The sequence below is a fragment of the Acromyrmex echinatior genome, chromosome 1, assembly GCF_024713525.1.
Source record: "Acromyrmex echinatior isolate Ae372 chromosome 1, ASM2471352v2, whole genome shotgun sequence".
Lineage (NCBI taxonomy): Eukaryota > Metazoa > Arthropoda > Insecta > Hymenoptera > Formicidae > Acromyrmex > Acromyrmex echinatior.
Genome location: NC_141852.1, coordinates 623,978 through 640,971, shown reverse-complemented (window position 1 = coordinate 640,971; position 16,994 = coordinate 623,978). Strand labels below are relative to the sequence as shown.

Sequence of the window (16,994 nt, the reverse complement as noted above, 5' to 3'; positions counted from 1 at the left end):
CGCATAGCCAAAATAACCGTACCGCCACAATCGACGACCGCTACCTTGAGGTCTCCTACTCGCCGTATCGCAGTATCAGATCAGACACAACCGGTAGACCTCACCCCCTCCCCTGTCATCGATCCTGCCATCCGAGAAATCTTAAATTATTCCTCTTCTTTTCTCGAGGAACGATTTCCTCCCCTTTCTCCTCTCGAGAAATGATTCCCTTCCCCATCTCCTCTCGAGGGACAATTCCCTCTCCCATCTTCTCTCGAAGAAGAATTTCCTCTCCCTCTACCCCTCGAAGAAAGATTTCCTCTCCCTCCTTTTAAAATCAGCTCCCAACTCCTCCTCAATTGCATTCCGAGCGGATCGACTGGGGTGGGCTATTTAGACTGTATTCGTCCCCCTCCAACAAAGGGGATAGAATAATCACAGTCTATACGCCCGCACGCACGCACGCACGCACGCACGCACGCACGCACGCACGCACGCACGCACGTCGCAACAAATCCGTTAATGATAGTAATATTTTCTTCAAGCAATCTTTTAATGCACACATAATTTTATATATAATTTACCTCGCTCTGTCTCGCCGTCCAACAAAGAAATAGTCGTTTAGATCTTTTAGACGCTTTATATGATATCTTTTGCGCCATGATTATATATTGTGTAATTTTATTTAATTTAAAGTTTATCCAACATTTAAACAGTATGTGAAGTTTTGTGATTTCAATCGGCTGAAGACTTAGTATAGTTGAACCTTCTATGGTACCTTTACGACATCGAATATTAAATTGTGAAGTACTGCGAAACATTATACTATTTTAAATTAAGATTTTTCTTCCCTCATTATTTTTTATCTATCTACTTTTTAATTTGTAAAGATAATGATCCTCTATTTAGTTGTAACTTAGCTTTAATCAGGAGACGCGGTAGTGTCTCTAGCCATGTTAAAAAAAAATAAAAGATATAAAGATACTACAAGTCTCTTATTCCGAGCCAGCAAAGTCCATTTTTTGGGGGTACAGAACTACTAAAATATAAAAAAATTTTGAATCGCACATAACATGTCCTGAAAGGCGGCATCTGAGACAATTCCGAGTCTCGACATCGAACTTGCGAAACTCGTGTTCGACTGTTTTGTTGTGTTCGCCGTCGTAGTAGTGAGATTTCGATGGGCGATGGCACAAACCGGTAAACCGGGCTCGTGCGATGATCGATCCATGGACCGGCCACTTAGTAGTGTCACATTGTTTTGAGCCTTTCGACTCACGAGGCTCCTAGAGATATCATTGCCACCTTTGACTAGAGAGGATACGGCCTTAGAGACATTCAGACATAATCCCACGGATGGTAGCACCACCGGCCGATCGACCGAATGCGTGACTCAAAATCCGTACCTGCGGTTCCTCTGAGCAGGATTACTATCGCAATGACTAGTCATCAGTAGGGTAAAACTAACCTGTCTCACGACGTAATTTGAGCCAAAAGAAATAAAAATCGGTCAAGCCGTTCTGAACATACAAAGAAAAGTGTCGATGATTTTCGTGAAAAATGAAGTAACGTCTTCTTCTTCTTCTTCTTCGCTGGCCGCAGAGTCACATGTATCTCTCTTCTCTCACACTTCTCCCAATTTCGACCAACTCCATCTCCTCACCTACTACCCACCCCAACCACTCCTCTCTTTTTCGCCTTATCTTTCGTCCTCTCTCACCCTCGTCTGCTGAAAGTATCCGATGGTCATTCAGAGGTTTAAGAATATGAGTCAGGATCATTTTAGTTTTTTTGGGGGGGGGAATAGCTTTGTAATGCGTAATGAGTGACTACTAACAATCTTCGGAAGATTGTTCGGTGTGATGATCTTCATAATGTGTGGGAAGATCAAGGTCATCGGGGGTGAATTGTCCTTCGATGGTCACTAAGAGTCATTACCTTGATTATATATGTCACGATCAGCGTCATCAGAGTTGAATTCCCTATTTCATTTTTAATAACTTCTTAATGTGAGATAGGTGACTGCTTAACTTTCCGAAGGTTGCAGGAAATGTAGTGGAAAGATAAGTATCGTATACCGCAAATCTATGTTAATAAGTAATAATTTCAGATTGAAAAAAGAAATAAAATTAAGTAAAAGTTACTGAAATATGATGAAAAGGCTATTCAAAATTTGCACATAATTATAAAGAACTAAGACAAATTAAAAATAACAAACGGCGTTTCGAGCCCGATTGAATCATTCTCAATGTTATAATTACAAAGTGATAAGTGTATATATACAATATTTAAAATAGGACGGTTTTAAACTGATCGATAAAGAAATAATAAAAAAATATATGTACAGATTTCTAATGGATATGTAACTGATGGTCATTATCGCAACCTGTCATTATAAAGCTGACTTTACATCCTAGTTGATGTAGCGCGTGTCATTATGAATACCCTAACAGCACTAAGTCGACTCTGAGTCGACTATAGTTTCTAGACTGAAAAATGGACGTATAGAAGTCCGTAAGTTGACTTTAGACAACTTGGAGACGTCTCTAAGTCATACAATGTTCCACTTTAAAGACGACTGTAAGCCGACTTTAAAGTCAATCATTCTAGGCTGTAGTTCGATTCATGCCCACAACGCTCATGAACAGCATTCATCCTTGTTTAACTATAGTTAAACAACAAGGATGAAATGATGCCACATGTAAACTTTGTGAGCGTAAATTGCACTAGACGTCCTAAAGTCGACATTGGAAGGACATCTGTACAAAGTCGACTTACAGTCGACTTTTAAGGCCTGACTTAGCAAAGTCAATTTACAGTCGACATATCGACGTTTGTACTGTTAGAGTATAAAAAATGGGCCCCTCTATCGCTCATTTTTGTGAGAACGCAACCATATTTTCTTCGTCTCTCCGATTTTAACACGATCTTTAATATTTATTTCGATTGCAACAGAATAAATTTTTAATATTGTATGAATATACTTTTTTTTTGTTTGCGAGGAGAAAAATCTTCACATAGCCCATCATCCGAGATGCTCCCGAAGGAGAATCTAACCGGATGAGGGGAAGACATTCAGGAACCAGTCTCCTGATTGTGCAGGATTCGATGAGTCTGCGTCTCTCCTACAAGGAAGGACATCACCACCTACCTGCTAAAAAAACTCCCCCTATTCAGCACCTCCGCAAGATCACACTTCGGAACCGCCTATTCGGCATTTCATCAGAGTGTACCCAAGTCGTAGAGTGTACGCTCTCACCTCCATGGTCCGCTACACTATTCAAAGCTAGAATTCTATCCTATACATTATATTATTAAACACTATTGTAAATATGTACATTATACATTTTTATACATTTATATACATTTTTACACATGGTTGTCATCAGACCTCAGAGAGGCCCGAGCTAAAAGAGCTCTTTGCTTCTGCAAGGCCTGATGTTCCCACTCAGCCCGCTCCTTCTTGCGCATGATGGAAAAAAGAAAAAAGGAAGAAAGATGTCACTCTGCAAACTTTGATTGATTTAGAATTTTCGAAATGAGAAACGATAAATGGCAACTGTAATGAATGTAAGGGTATCGTTCTGAAAAAGAAAACCGTAATCAAATCGATTTTATCTGTTCTTAGTAATAGCTCAATTTATACATGTTTCTAAACAGTGCTTCTAAAAAAATTATCGACAATCCGATTAACGCCGTATCGACGAGTGTATGTCACGATTAATAAAAAAAAATACAAGATAATAAGCGCTATATTTCACGAGGGCAAAGAAATGAATCGTGGTCACTACATACTTTTCGTACTTCAAGTGTTGTAATAATTACTCTGTAAAAGCTTCGACATTATTACTAAGTGGACACCGAGAAAGTCATCAAAGTTTTTTGAGAATAAAAATTATATGCTTCTTCTGTACAATAGTTTGGAATAGATGAATCAAGCAATCAAAATAACACATTAACAAAATAATACATCAAATTTTTACATAAATTAATTTCTTGCAATATTTGATGTTAATTTATAAATAAATAGGATTTATAGTTGATAGCAAGAATTTTTAGGAGACATACCGAATTGATGATTTATTTAATAATAAATAAATTCTATTTTAATGTGTTGATTTGATTACTTGACGATCTAAGGACTACCATACAAAAGAAGCATGTAATTTCAATTCTTCATAAGCATACTTTCTACAATATTTTTTATTGCAATAATTTTAAATCTCTGCATATGTTTACTAAAATAATTGTAAATTATATGCTTGCTATTGTTGCAAAGAAATTTATACAAAATGGTTTAAAATTATTAATCTATTTGTTTTATAATGTATTCATATAACTTTCTTATTTTATAGATCCGGAAAATTAAAAAAAATTTATCGGCTGCTCAGGCGCTGTATATATGAAGCTGCTATATATGAAGACTGCCAGTAGCGCCGAATTTTGGCCATAGGCCTACAATTAGACAAATTAATTTTATTTTGGGCCTATTACGCACCCAAATTAAAATTATTCGCTATTATAGCGTTTTTGGCTGCAATAACGCATAACTTTGGCTTGCTGTAGACGTCTAATTGGAAAAATCTGGTTTGATATTTGCATCACTAGAAGACTGTCCCAAACGCCAATTGAAAATGGATCGTCAGTGTCACAAGTTCTATTATGTTATGGAAAAAAACATTTTGCTTCCGAAGAATGATTGACGATGATAGATAGTTTCCATGCGCTACTCGAAAGAAATTCTGATTATGCACTTCGGCCTGTATTTCTTATTAACAATATTAACAATATTTTCTGATCGGATTGTTCCACTCGATAATTCGAAGAAGCATTTGCAAATACTGCACAATGATTTGTGACAGACATTGAGTTGCTTGCCATTACGACACAACAACTGTTATTATATATGATTCTCATGAAGATAGTCGTAATGCTAATATACAAAATTTGAATGGAGAAATTCGAGTTTTTGTGGATAGATTATTTCCCTTTCATGACTTTCAGAACAATAATATTTCCAATAATATTTCCTGAAGTTCGGTCGCAAGGCGACGGTTATAATTGTGGTCCTATGGCAGTTGCGATTGCTACATCGATTCTGATCGGCATAAATCCTTGCATCGTGACGTATGATCGATCTTTGCTAAGACCTCATTTGTCCGCAATTGTTTGGAAGACAAATAATAACTCATTCTCCATACCTCTACAATTCAACTGCTCTATTAACGTTATTGCCATTGGAGACATTGAAAAAACGAGAGGCGGATGCACTGAAAAAAAGACTTGCACATAACAAGGAAACTGAAAAACAGTTCGAAACGAATAGAAAAAGGTGCTTTTTCTCACAGAGAAAAATATGTTATGAATTCTGAAATAAAATGTCAGAGGGTGCGCGATCAGTACGAAAAAGAAACGAAACGTCAGAAAATGCGTGATGCATACAAAAAAAGATTTAGAAAATAAACGGTACATTAAAAGAAAATATTATTTGAAAAATAATATAATACTACCCGTGAAAGATCACCAACGAAAATTCAGACAAAAACATCCCGACCTAAAAAAATTGTACAACAAAAAATTAAAAAAAATACTAAATAAAAATTAAATAAAAAAATAAAAGGTAATAAGCGCTATATTTTACGAAGGTGAAGAAATGAATCGTGGTCACTATATGTGCATATTGAGAGCAGACAAAAAATCGGAATGGTGTTACTCTAATGATTTACAAGTTCTCAAAAAGAAATGGCAAAAAGGAGCATACATGTTATTCTTGGAGTAGATTAAGTAAATTTGGAATTTTTACATATAATGACACTTTCTGAGAATAGAACGGAATTCTTCTGATACGCTCACGTGAACCTTAATAAACTATTGAAGTATAATTAAATTTTTTCAGAATATTGAAACAATTAATCATCTGCTTTGCCACTGTATAAGGGCTGCCGTAAGCGCTGAAATAAAGCATCGATTGCTTCGGCGCCGTATAAATGCTGCCGTAAACGATGTATTAAAACATCGACTGTTCTAGCACTGTAGGGTTAACGTAAGCGCGAAAATAACACATCGGCTGCTCCGACGCTATGAATATTAATATTTGCTCGTTTCAGATAATAAGACAACGTTTTTTGCTCAATAAATCATTCATTGAAAATACGGTATAAACTCAAAATCGGAAGTTGATACAAAAATTCGAAATTTTACTAAAGAAAGATTGGAGACTTTTAATCTGAACCATTTTCATAACTTTCTTATCAATATTCCAACCATTGAAAGTTTTTTGAAAACAGATCCCCATGTTCATTTTCCAAGTCATTAACATATTGGTACTCTGAAATTACAAGCAATTATTTTTCATTGTACGGGCTAGTATGAATTTCAAATTAAATCTTAATAAATGACTGTTATATTTTAGAGAATAACATATCGCACTTATTTTCTAGAATCAAATTGTAGTCTGTTTTACTTGTATATACTTGTTCGTTTTGAACTCGCACCTTCAATAATATATGAATTACTTTTCATGATAATATATTATATTAAATTTAGATAATATATACACTTGATGTATGTGCACTTTGAACTGGCATCTTTCATAATAACTAAATAACTAATATATTAGTTACTTGTCATGGTAATATATTATTAGATAATCATTTAATTTTTTAATTTATGTATGTTCACTTTGAACTGGCACCTTTCATAATATATCAGTTACTTATCATGACAATATATTATTAGATAATCATTTAATTGTTTAATTTATGTATTGTTCACTTTGAATTGGCACCTTTAATAATACATCAGTTACTTGTCATGGTAATATATAATATTATCATCTTATTTTATGAATAAATTTAAATTTTTATATAAAGGGTGTCTCAAAATGATCTGACATTTTAAATTGCGCGCCATTTTTTTTGCAGCGAACGTAACGTACTAACCTTTAACAACTGGCAAATCAGGAAGTATTGAGGTTTAGTCATGGAGAATTACACGATCGAGCAACGCATAGAAATTGTGAAAATCCATTACAGTTATTGCAGACGAAGTTTCATGGTCGTGTTATTTCGCGCCGCGGCGATGTGAATTGGCTACCAAGATCGTGCGATTTGATGCTATTGGACTTCTTTCTTTGGGGTTTTCTGAAAGGAAAAGTGTATGCCAATGATCCACAGACCATTCCGGAGTTGAAGGAAGAAATTAGACGTACCATTAATGAAATTAGTCCGCAATTATGCCAAAATGTCATTGAAAATTTTGTCAAAAGAATGAACGTTTGCAAACAGAGTCGAGGCGGCCATTTATCGGATATTGTGTTCCACATATATAACCTCCATGTTTGTACTTTATATTAAACTAAAAACATGTGTACTTTTCAAATAAATAATATGTTTTATTAATACATTAAAATGTCAGGTCATTTTGAGATACCCTTTATATTCTAAATGAATATCTTTCCTTCGATTTATTTTAACTCACCACTGATGCCGTTCCCTTTAATACCTGAGATCGCACGAGGTCCAATCCCATATCAAAAGGATTAGGTTTCTTGAACCAAAAGGTAGAATCGACGTCCGCACTGTCCATCAGAACAAGTGTCATAGCATCCTTTCGGAACGTTGACCCATTTTTCGGGATCGAAAAGGTGCATATGACTCACAGCTACTCGCCTCTGTGCGTATACCTAAGTCTAACCATCCTTCCACACCCTCTCCATTTTTCCTCACAGTATGCCTGACCGAATTTTCAAGAGTTTGGACGTAACAAAAGAAAAGAAAATGTTTAATAATATAACAATAATATTACAAATAAGAAAAATATTAATTATAATACATAATAACATATACGTTGTTGTTGTTATTATTATTATTATTATTATTATTATTATTATTATTAGCAAGTTGACCGGCAAAAATATTTTCAAACATGTTGTTAACTAATTTTGTCGTGGTAGCCATTGACTAGGCAGGAATTTTAACTTTCGGTGCACGTCTCAATAGATGAACAGCTGATTTTGTTGAGTCGCACAGAGGAATAGGGACATCGAAAAGAACACAATTCGGATTATTGGAAGTGCTCGCTCTTTATCCGTCACAAGAAGTAGAAAATAAAAAGGCGCGCTTAGTACAGAGAAGACAAGATGATTGACAGGAGAGGTAAAAAGAGTAACATGCGTGATTCAGATAGTATAGAAGGGCGACTCAATACACATGTCGCCACATCCGGACATCCTTAGCGAGCGATGGAGTAATTTGCTATCAACAGATTTCTACCCAGCGTGATACGATCATCACATGCGATCTCTTGCATACACGGAGCCGTAATAAGAAGAGTATCTTCAGCACCAGCACAATTATCTAATAACAAAACTCGATCACAAATAAATTATGTCATAACAATGTACAATATCTTCTATAAATGTCACCGTTCCTTAGGAGGTACTATCGACTATAATATAAAAATATAACAAAAACAATAAAACAAACAAAAAAAATGTCGAAGCACAAAATACATATTAAAATATGAAACAGCAAACTCATTTGAAGTTTATTCAGCAAGTCTTCATAAGTTGGATTAATTTCATGTAACAAAAATTCTATAACTAATTTACTCATATAGCTTCTCTTTAACAACATCCATAAATGGCACATAAGTTTCAAACAGTTCCATCAAAATATATTCCGGACATGCAATACTAATACCAATTCTCCTCCATCCAGTAACATACCATTCGTTTATCGGCCCCATATCTTTTGTTGATATATCTCCTTTAGGTGACGAATTTTCTTCAAAGATAGCTTTCATATATCCAGAAAAATACAACAATACATTTTTCTCTATGAGTCTCCTGCATCAAAAGGGCACAGATGTCCATTCATATCACAAACACTAAAAAAAAATTATTTTTCTGTTAGTATATTCAACTTATGCTTCTTTTATTATTAATATTCTTTAGATACTTTATAATAACTTTAAAAATAAACGTCTCATGTTTAGAAAGCTGTTTAGAGATAAAAGAAAATTCACTTAAAATGAATTAATTTATTTTGTCATCTCTCATCACTTTCGTCTATAAAAGATTGATTTCCAACAAATAAATACAACATAGGATTAATTAAAGCTATTTATTCTTCAATTGCATCATTTGGATGTTCTTGAAACAATTTTATATCAGTCAGTTTACAGTATTGCATCGCTCTACAACACATCTTTTTATCTTGAGCTTTTAATTGAAATATTTTTTATTTTCTTCTCTGGTTCTTTTTTATCACTTCATAATTGTATCTCTTCTTGATGAATGTAAATTCATAAAACATACATAATACAAAAAAAGACATGTTTATTATCAATCAATATATATACAAAACAATGAATTATTCTATATATGTCATATTGTAATTTGTATTATCGGATTTGTATTTGGATTTTTTATTCCTCAAATCTTATTGTTATTTTACAAATTTATTTTATTCTTAAAAACATGCTTTTATTTTATATCTGTGTTTGTTGCTACATATCTCGTATTCACATATATTTAATCATCTTTATGAATTATATAGAAATAACTCCTTTTGTGTCTAAGATTTATTTTACTACTTAAATCATTATATTACTCTCGTAATCCTGAAAGTCATCTGCAATAAGCAATAAAATGACCTGGACAGCCTGCAATAACGCCAATCAATCTGAAATATTAAAATTATATATATATATACAATATAAAATGTAATTTTTTAAGTATAAAACAATTTTACCTATATTGTTTTGTCAGCATTAGCATTGTTGGCAATTCTTTTAGTTGTGGAAGCATCTTTAAGATTAGCTCTAACATCTAATTCTATAAAAATGTGGCAATTAGTTTCGGTTAGAACAGAGCAGCCACCATATTGATATCGTTATTGTAAATGATTTCATGAAAGCTTTCTAAAACACGAAAGTCTTTTTCTAAAATTATCTTATGATTAGGCATTAAAGTTGAGTGTATTATATCATGCTTGCCACACTTATTGTACTCCTCCCCGATTTGATGAGAACTTGGCAATGACTAACAGTTTTATCCAAACTTCAGCCGAAGTGTTTATAGCATCATAAGAAAAGATAATTTCGCGATGCTCAGTTTTTATAATACTTTCACATGTTTATATAAAGATTTCAATAACATAAATTGCATGACATGGGCCATTGTCTATGAATTTAAAAACACACTCGAAAAATAGATTATCAGAAGTTTTGGCAAAGGAAAAATATTCAGGATCATCTAAGATACTAGTAAAAATAATTTGTGTAATAGAATCGAAAGGACAACTGTTTCTTAAAAAATATATTTTACCATCAATTTTATAAGTCTCACAGAAGGAAGCATTTTTCAACAAATGGCGCTTTATGTTCTTGGATAATGTTCTTTATGTTCTTGGATGGACTTATTATTTAATTTAACTTCAGGATAAGCGCAAAAGAATTTTGAATGAGATGGTTTATGTTCAAAATATTTATTTAATTTTAATTGAGTAGTTTTCTGTTGTTCTACCTGTATAGGCAATTTATTTTTATTTTTCCTTTCCACAAATAGCAATGATTCAGGAATAATATAAGGCGTATGACTTTGTTCATGCGATTTTTTTCCGAAATTCGAGGCTTTATTGTAAAAAAACTGGTTATACATTTATGATTCAAAGTATTGTCCATCGCTGGCCATTACTTTCTCCCATTTTTCGGGCAGCGTACGAATCCCGCGTCGAAAAAATTGATCATCTTTTGACGCGATCCACGAATCGATCCAATTTTTATTCAATTTACTTCTTCATAAGACCGGAAGTGCTGGTCAGTCAGGTCGTGTGCCATTGATCGAAACAAGTGATAGTCAGAGGGAGCAACGTCTGGAGAATACGGCGGGTGGGGTAGGACTTCCCATTTCAACGTTTCCAAGTATGTCTTGTCCACTTTCGCAACATAGGGTCGAGCATTGTCATGCTGCAAAATCACTTTATCGTGTCTCTCGTTGTATTGCGGCCGTTCGTCTTTCAATGCTCGGCTCAAACGCATCAATTGCGTTCGATATTGATCGCCTGTGATTGTTTCAGTCGGTTTTAACAGCTCATAATATACTACACCGAGCTGGTCCCACCAAATACAGAACATGATCTTGGAGCCGTGAATATTCGGTTTGGAACGTCGACGTGGAAGCATGGCCGGGAACTCCCCATGATTTTCTGCGCTTGGGATTATCGTAATGAACCCATTTTTCGTCCCCAGTCACAATGCGATGCAGAAAGCTCTTCCGTCTTTGCCTTTCAAGCAGCTGTTCACAAGCAAACAAACGTCGTTCAACATCTCTCGGCTTCAACTCGTACGGCACCCAATTTCCTTGCTTCTGAATCATTCCCATGGCTTTGAGACGTTTTGAAATGACTGATTGAGTCACTCCTAATGATCGTGCCAATTCTTTTTGATTTTGACAAGAGTCTTGATCAAGTAATGCCTTCAATTCTGCATCTTCGAAAACCTTCTCTCTTCGCTATGCTGATCTTCGACGTGAAAATCACCGTTCTTGAAGTATTGAAAGCACTTATGACACGTTCTTTCACTAATAGCGGCTTCGCTATAAATATTTGAAAGCATTCGATGAGCCTCAGCCACAGATTTCTTCATTCTATTGAAGCAGAAAATTAAAACCTCCCGCAAATGACAAGAATTTGGCTCATAAACTGACATTTTCAATCGAGAATAACTTTATGATGCAGACACAAATCGACTAATGTTTCTTTTTGGATTATGTTGACAGATTCCCAAGTTTATTGTGTGACGTCTATGATCTATTTATTTCGATCACCACTTACCGCTAAAGCCATCTATACGAAAACCGAATGAGCAAAGTCATACACCTAATAGTTTTCGAATTAGCTTCTTCAGTTTCAATAATTTTTGCACAAAAAATCTGATTTTCAAAATTATCTGATTCTGAATTTACTGCTGAATGTGACAAATTATCTCTGTCACAACTCGAAACAATAGAGATATCGACATTATCTATATCTTTAATTGAATATTCAAAGTTTTTATTATCTGATTCTGTCATGTCATTCGAAATATAGTCCTTTCTTTCTTCATTTCCATTCAATAAAAATAAAGAGTCTGCTTTTCCACACCAGTTTTCTTTTAATAACAAGTCTGAATCTTCAAATTTAGAAGAATGTTCCATGTTAAAATTTTGTACACTAAGATCATCAAGAGTTTTAGTTAGGTTTATTCTTGTTATTGGTTGAACAATAGCATGTTGACAAAAATCTTTTAGTAGTATGTTGACAAAGATCTTTTGGCTTTCAACTTGGCAATGTTTTTCCATTCACAACAAAATTTTGCATTTTGGATGAAAAACTTTGTGTACCTCCTATTAAATCACAGATATGAATTTTGATGAAGTTGTCGATTCTTTGTCGAAGTGAATAGTTCTTAAATATGTCATTTTTAATATCCCGGAAGATTTTTTCACAATAGCTTGGATGGCTTGCATAAAATATGCACTGCTGTCCAAAGTGGATATTCTTTTCCGATTTTTAACATCGATCTATCATTTTGGGTAAATAAAAAAAGTTGCAATTTTTACCCTCCTGAATTGATGATTGGACTGCAATTCTTATATTTTCAAAAAATTCGTTTAATATTGTCATCACTTATTTCGCAAACGTCGTCATTTAACTGATCATTATTAGAATCTATAATTTGCAAATAATTGTCTATATCAGTAGGACGTTCTTTCATTAATGGCTCCAATTTTTCTCTTGCTTGTTCAGCTGTTTTTACTCATTGATTTATTAATTTTACACTTACGACTGAATCCTGATAGTACTGAAGAGCAACAATACACGTAAGCGACAATATTTCAATGAAATCTTTGTAACTTTGACAATCATCAAAGCGATGCATAGAAATCAATACAGAAAGCAAAGGATGACTTTTCAAAGCAGACCATCGATTAACCATGTGAATTATATGTACAACATCAAGTCTTATGTATGTTGAAATCCATTCTCGTGAAATATATTCTCCAGTTGAAGCAGCATTGAAATAAATTTCAATATATTTTTTTATAATAATGTCATTGAAAGCTTTCGAACAAAGCTAATAACATCACTCTGGCATAATCGACGATCACTTGGATTGGCTTAATCATACCTAGCCATAATCTCAACCAGTGTTCAATTGTTTTAGTTTCTTGTGATTCTGTTAATATACTGATAAAGATACATTGTCAAAATGTATGGCAATCACATATAAGAAAATATGAACTGATTTTATTAATCAATAAATCTAATAATCTTTTCAATTTCTTTACAATACTGCCAGTTGTATCAATGCTAACAGACAAAGCATTTATACATATTATGATATTGTCATTAACAATGATTTGTTCAGCGCGCGCGCAGTGTCATAACACACTTTGGCACACAAATGGCAAAAATAACTTACTACAGCAATAGAACTTTTATAAAGGTTTTCGAAATTTAAACGATAAATTGCTTGAATTACACCTTCGTCTTTCAGTTTTTTGAAACTTAATTCATCAATGGCTTCATTTTTAGCATGTCGGAGTACATCCAACGAAGGTATTATTGGTGCATCAACCTCTTCAAAACGCAATTTTTTTCATACTAATCTATTTCGCAAATTTGAACATCCTTCTGTGATTGCTGCTTTGCCTATTTGTTTTCATTTTACTTCAAAGGACGCTGCAAAATTTCATGGATTTGATTCCTGGTATCCCATGTTTTCACACGTATACAAAGCTTATCAGTGCTGGTCGATTCTGTATCAACAACGCCTTTGAAAATATTACCACACGTTTTATTTTTACAGCTTTACCGATGATCTTGATGTAATATTTGCTTTGGGAAGATGTATTTACACCGCCTCTAACAAAAGTATATGCGCAAGGTAGATTATGTTGTTCATAAAATGCATCAGCAACGATGTTAGTTCATATCTATAGTCTTAATGTGTGATAAGATCTTTTTGATTTTATCTCTGATTGAAATGGTTTAATTTGCCCTTATTCATTTGCACTTAATATTAAATCAAACGAACAAGTAGATGTCTTGACAAGTAGAATCAAATAAAAAATTATTAAAATTCGTTGATTCATTATTATTATCAACTTCACTGGAAATTGTAATATTTATTAATCTAACAAGTCCAAATCCATTTTTTGTCTTGCGAAAGAAAATATTTCTCATTTATTATATTTAACATTAACCCATCAATTATGAGCACTCCAAGCATTTTGACTCATCTTTTACTCAAGCATCTTTTATTCATTTGCTTTCAAATTGGGTTTGAATAATTAGATAATTCATCATTGGCAAAATAATCCGAAAATTCTATAAAAATAGTCATTGCAACATCAATAGTTAATTTATTTTCTCTCAGCATTTTCAAATCTTTTTGACATACATTTAATAAAATTATGTTTCATTACAAAGTGTTGTAATAAAGTGAATATTTTGTTCAAAAAATTTTAGAATAATATTCTAACAAACTATACTTTTCTTTGATAATTTTTTTGTTTCTTTGTGATCTTTGTTAAACCACTGAATGCTCTGCTTAGGGGCATAATGAACAAAGGTTATTCATATTCTAAAAAATAAAGATTATGTTATATAAAACTATGCTTATAAAAGAAAAGTATTGCGTTTACTTTTTAAAAACGTGATGTGTTTAAAACAATGTTTGAGATAATTGTACATAAAATAGCTCAATAAATAGCTTACCAGTAATTGTGGTGAAATATGTCCATGAACGATATAACAATACAACAATACAACAATAAAATTGATTAATAAATAATCCATTTTAAATTCATCGCCACATCGCAACGCTTATTGTAACTCGTTTTTTCTTTTATTGAAATCAAATTGAAATTATCGATTTGTTGAGTCATAGATGGCATTTGTTGAGATTCGCCTGAGTCATAGATGGTAATAATAAAAGAGAAAGAAAAAGAGAGAGAGTCCACTTTTCTTTCTGCATAAAACTGGACTGAAAGCAATGATTGAGAATGTAATAAGTGTAAATTACTTCGAAACTGATATATCTCGTTTTCAGTTATATTTGACACTTTTAGCCATGCTAATAAAAGAACAAATTTTACTTCATAGTAATAACAACCAGTGCCTTTGTCCAAAAGAATCTTTTAGAATAAAATCGACAAAGTAGAATTTAGTAACCACATATCATTGTTCTCATCAAGATCTAGTTATAGCTCCACTGATTTGTTATATAACTGTTGTCAATAGCTGCAATTGATTTAGTCTAAAAGTAAGTATAAACCGAACCAGTTAACATCTGGAATCAGTTCGCGTTTTCTTTGAACTTCAAATTCGTTCTGTAATATAATTATATTTATAATATTTATTTTTTATGTATTACTTGTCATATCTATCAATATATTAAATTCATTCGTATCAAGTTTTTTTTTAGAAGCAAATTAGCTTTATACAGAAAGGATTAATAAAAATTTGACTCGAATTATCGTCAGTTCTTTTATTATCGCTCTCGTTCATCAGTCACGCTCTAAATTCACGTCTGCCAGATTGTATAGACAACAATGGACAATATATAGTACTTGATGTTCTCGCCATCTGGTCGTGTTTTGCTATTGTTCCCTAGAATGTCCCACAGTTAGCAAATATTGTACATGCAATATTTCGCATAATTGCAAAAATATTAGGTGTTGGAATTAATTCGTAGCGTTTTTTAATGAAAGAATGTTATTTATTTCACATGAGCATTAAAAAATACATTAATGAAAGTACTTCCCATCACTTGTAAAACGCTACGAATTAATTCCAACACCTAATATATAATTTTTTAAATGACAGTTTTATACTGGACATACTGTTCAAAAAATAATAGATTCGAGACACATCATCGAAAACTGTTAAAGATACTCATTAATTTTGTTATGATCGAAAAAGAACTAGGAATATCGAAATACTAGATTATCGATCGCGCCTGACAGTCCTGATAGTACTTTTGGAACAGTGGTGTCAAAATCTATATTTCGGTCAATTACGCAATCTTTAAATATTTAATTAAAATTATTTCGATGACTCACAAACCTTTTCAATGGCACGTCATAATTCTTCATACGGAATGCAAACGATACCATATAAGAACTTTGTTTAATTTGCTTTCGGCTTATTTTTTCGGATAAGTACATTGTGTCAAAAAATAAATAATTAATTACAATTAACAGAACAACTCACAAATTTTTTCAATTGTACTTCAAAACTCTTCATACGAAATACAAATGTTTTTATATTAGAGTTCTTTCGAAAGACTTCAAGGTCAAGTATACTGCAGTGCATTAATTCGCTGGGTCATAATAGTGGCCCGACTTATCGACGTTTATTTTTTACTTAAATACTATTAACTTTACAGAAAAATTGCAACAGATAAAAATCATTATTTTCTTCTCATAAAACTCTAAGAATTTTTTCAGAATTTTTTATCAACTTTTTAGTACTGCATTTTCTTTTTTCGTCGGGCCGCTACTATGATCCAGCGACTTAATGTTCTATACGTACATACGAATGCTGAAACAACCGATTTGAGCAGCTCGTGAAAATTTATCTTAAGAGAAAATTTATCTTACATGAAATGTGGAAATGCGGAAGACAAAGTTAAATAAATTTTATTTCCTGTGTTTCCGTGTGTTCTGTTCTGCCTGTTTTGATCTAATATTGGGTCATCTAAAAAGTATCCACGGTTTTTTGTCACTAGATGTGTGTTGATGGTCATATATCTAGTGACAAAGTACCGCGAATACTTTTTAGATGACCCAATATATTAACAAAAATTGTAATGAATTAAGTGAATACAATTTCTTAAAATGAATGACAAAGTATATTTGTCATTATATCGTTCCGCTTTTCCGCGGAAATTGTGCTCCATGTAATATTGTATTAGGAGATCAAAACAGATGAAATAGAACGCGCGGAAACGCAGAAATCTAGTAA

At 33.0% G+C, this 16,994-nt stretch overlaps 1 protein-coding gene and 2 long non-coding RNA genes across 14 annotated transcripts in view; 1 reads left to right on the top strand and 2 right to left on the bottom strand.

The window, feature by feature from the left end:
• Positions 1-7,389, top strand: part of Pnn (desmosome associated protein-like protein pinnin) — a 34,709-nt gene extending 27,320 nt beyond the window's left edge. For 3 of the 6 annotated variants that reach the window (XM_087411431.1, XM_087411453.1, XM_011061689.2), the window contains one exon: positions 6,903-7,389. In XM_087411431.1, coding sequence (XP_087267557.1) covers positions 6,903-6,951 — 49 coding nt within the window. In that variant the 3' untranslated portion in view covers positions 6,952-7,389. Of the gene's footprint in view, positions 1-2,981; positions 3,511-4,334; positions 6,399-6,902 lie in introns of those variants that run through there. The other 3 variants (XR_015546737.1, XM_087411446.1, XM_087411452.1) reach the window with 3 other exon arrangements.
• On the bottom strand, positions 6,268-8,286 carry LOC147910764 (uncharacterized). Its single transcript, XR_015546793.1, has 2 exons — positions 7,459-8,286; positions 6,268-6,307 (listed from the first exon to the last, which is right to left on the bottom strand). It is a non-coding gene; the product is annotated as an uncharacterized LOC147910764 (long non-coding RNA).
• A 95-nt stretch (positions 8,287-8,381) lies between these two features.
• On the bottom strand, positions 8,382-16,556 carry LOC105149341 (uncharacterized). Of its 7 annotated transcripts, none has more exons than XR_015546786.1 (6): positions 15,872-16,088; positions 15,125-15,638; positions 14,745-15,012; positions 9,735-13,889; positions 9,594-9,665; positions 8,382-8,868 (listed from the first exon to the last, which is right to left on the bottom strand). It is a non-coding gene; the product is annotated as an uncharacterized LOC105149341 (long non-coding RNA). The 7 variants fall into 7 exon arrangements; XR_015546788.1 differs by lacking the exon at positions 8,382-8,868 and having other exon boundaries at positions 9,303-9,665; positions 15,125-15,285; positions 15,403-15,638; XR_015546787.1 differs by lacking the exon at positions 8,382-8,868 and having other exon boundaries at positions 9,303-9,665; positions 15,125-15,358; positions 15,473-15,638.
• Between the last annotated feature and the right edge of the window lie 438 nt (positions 16,557-16,994).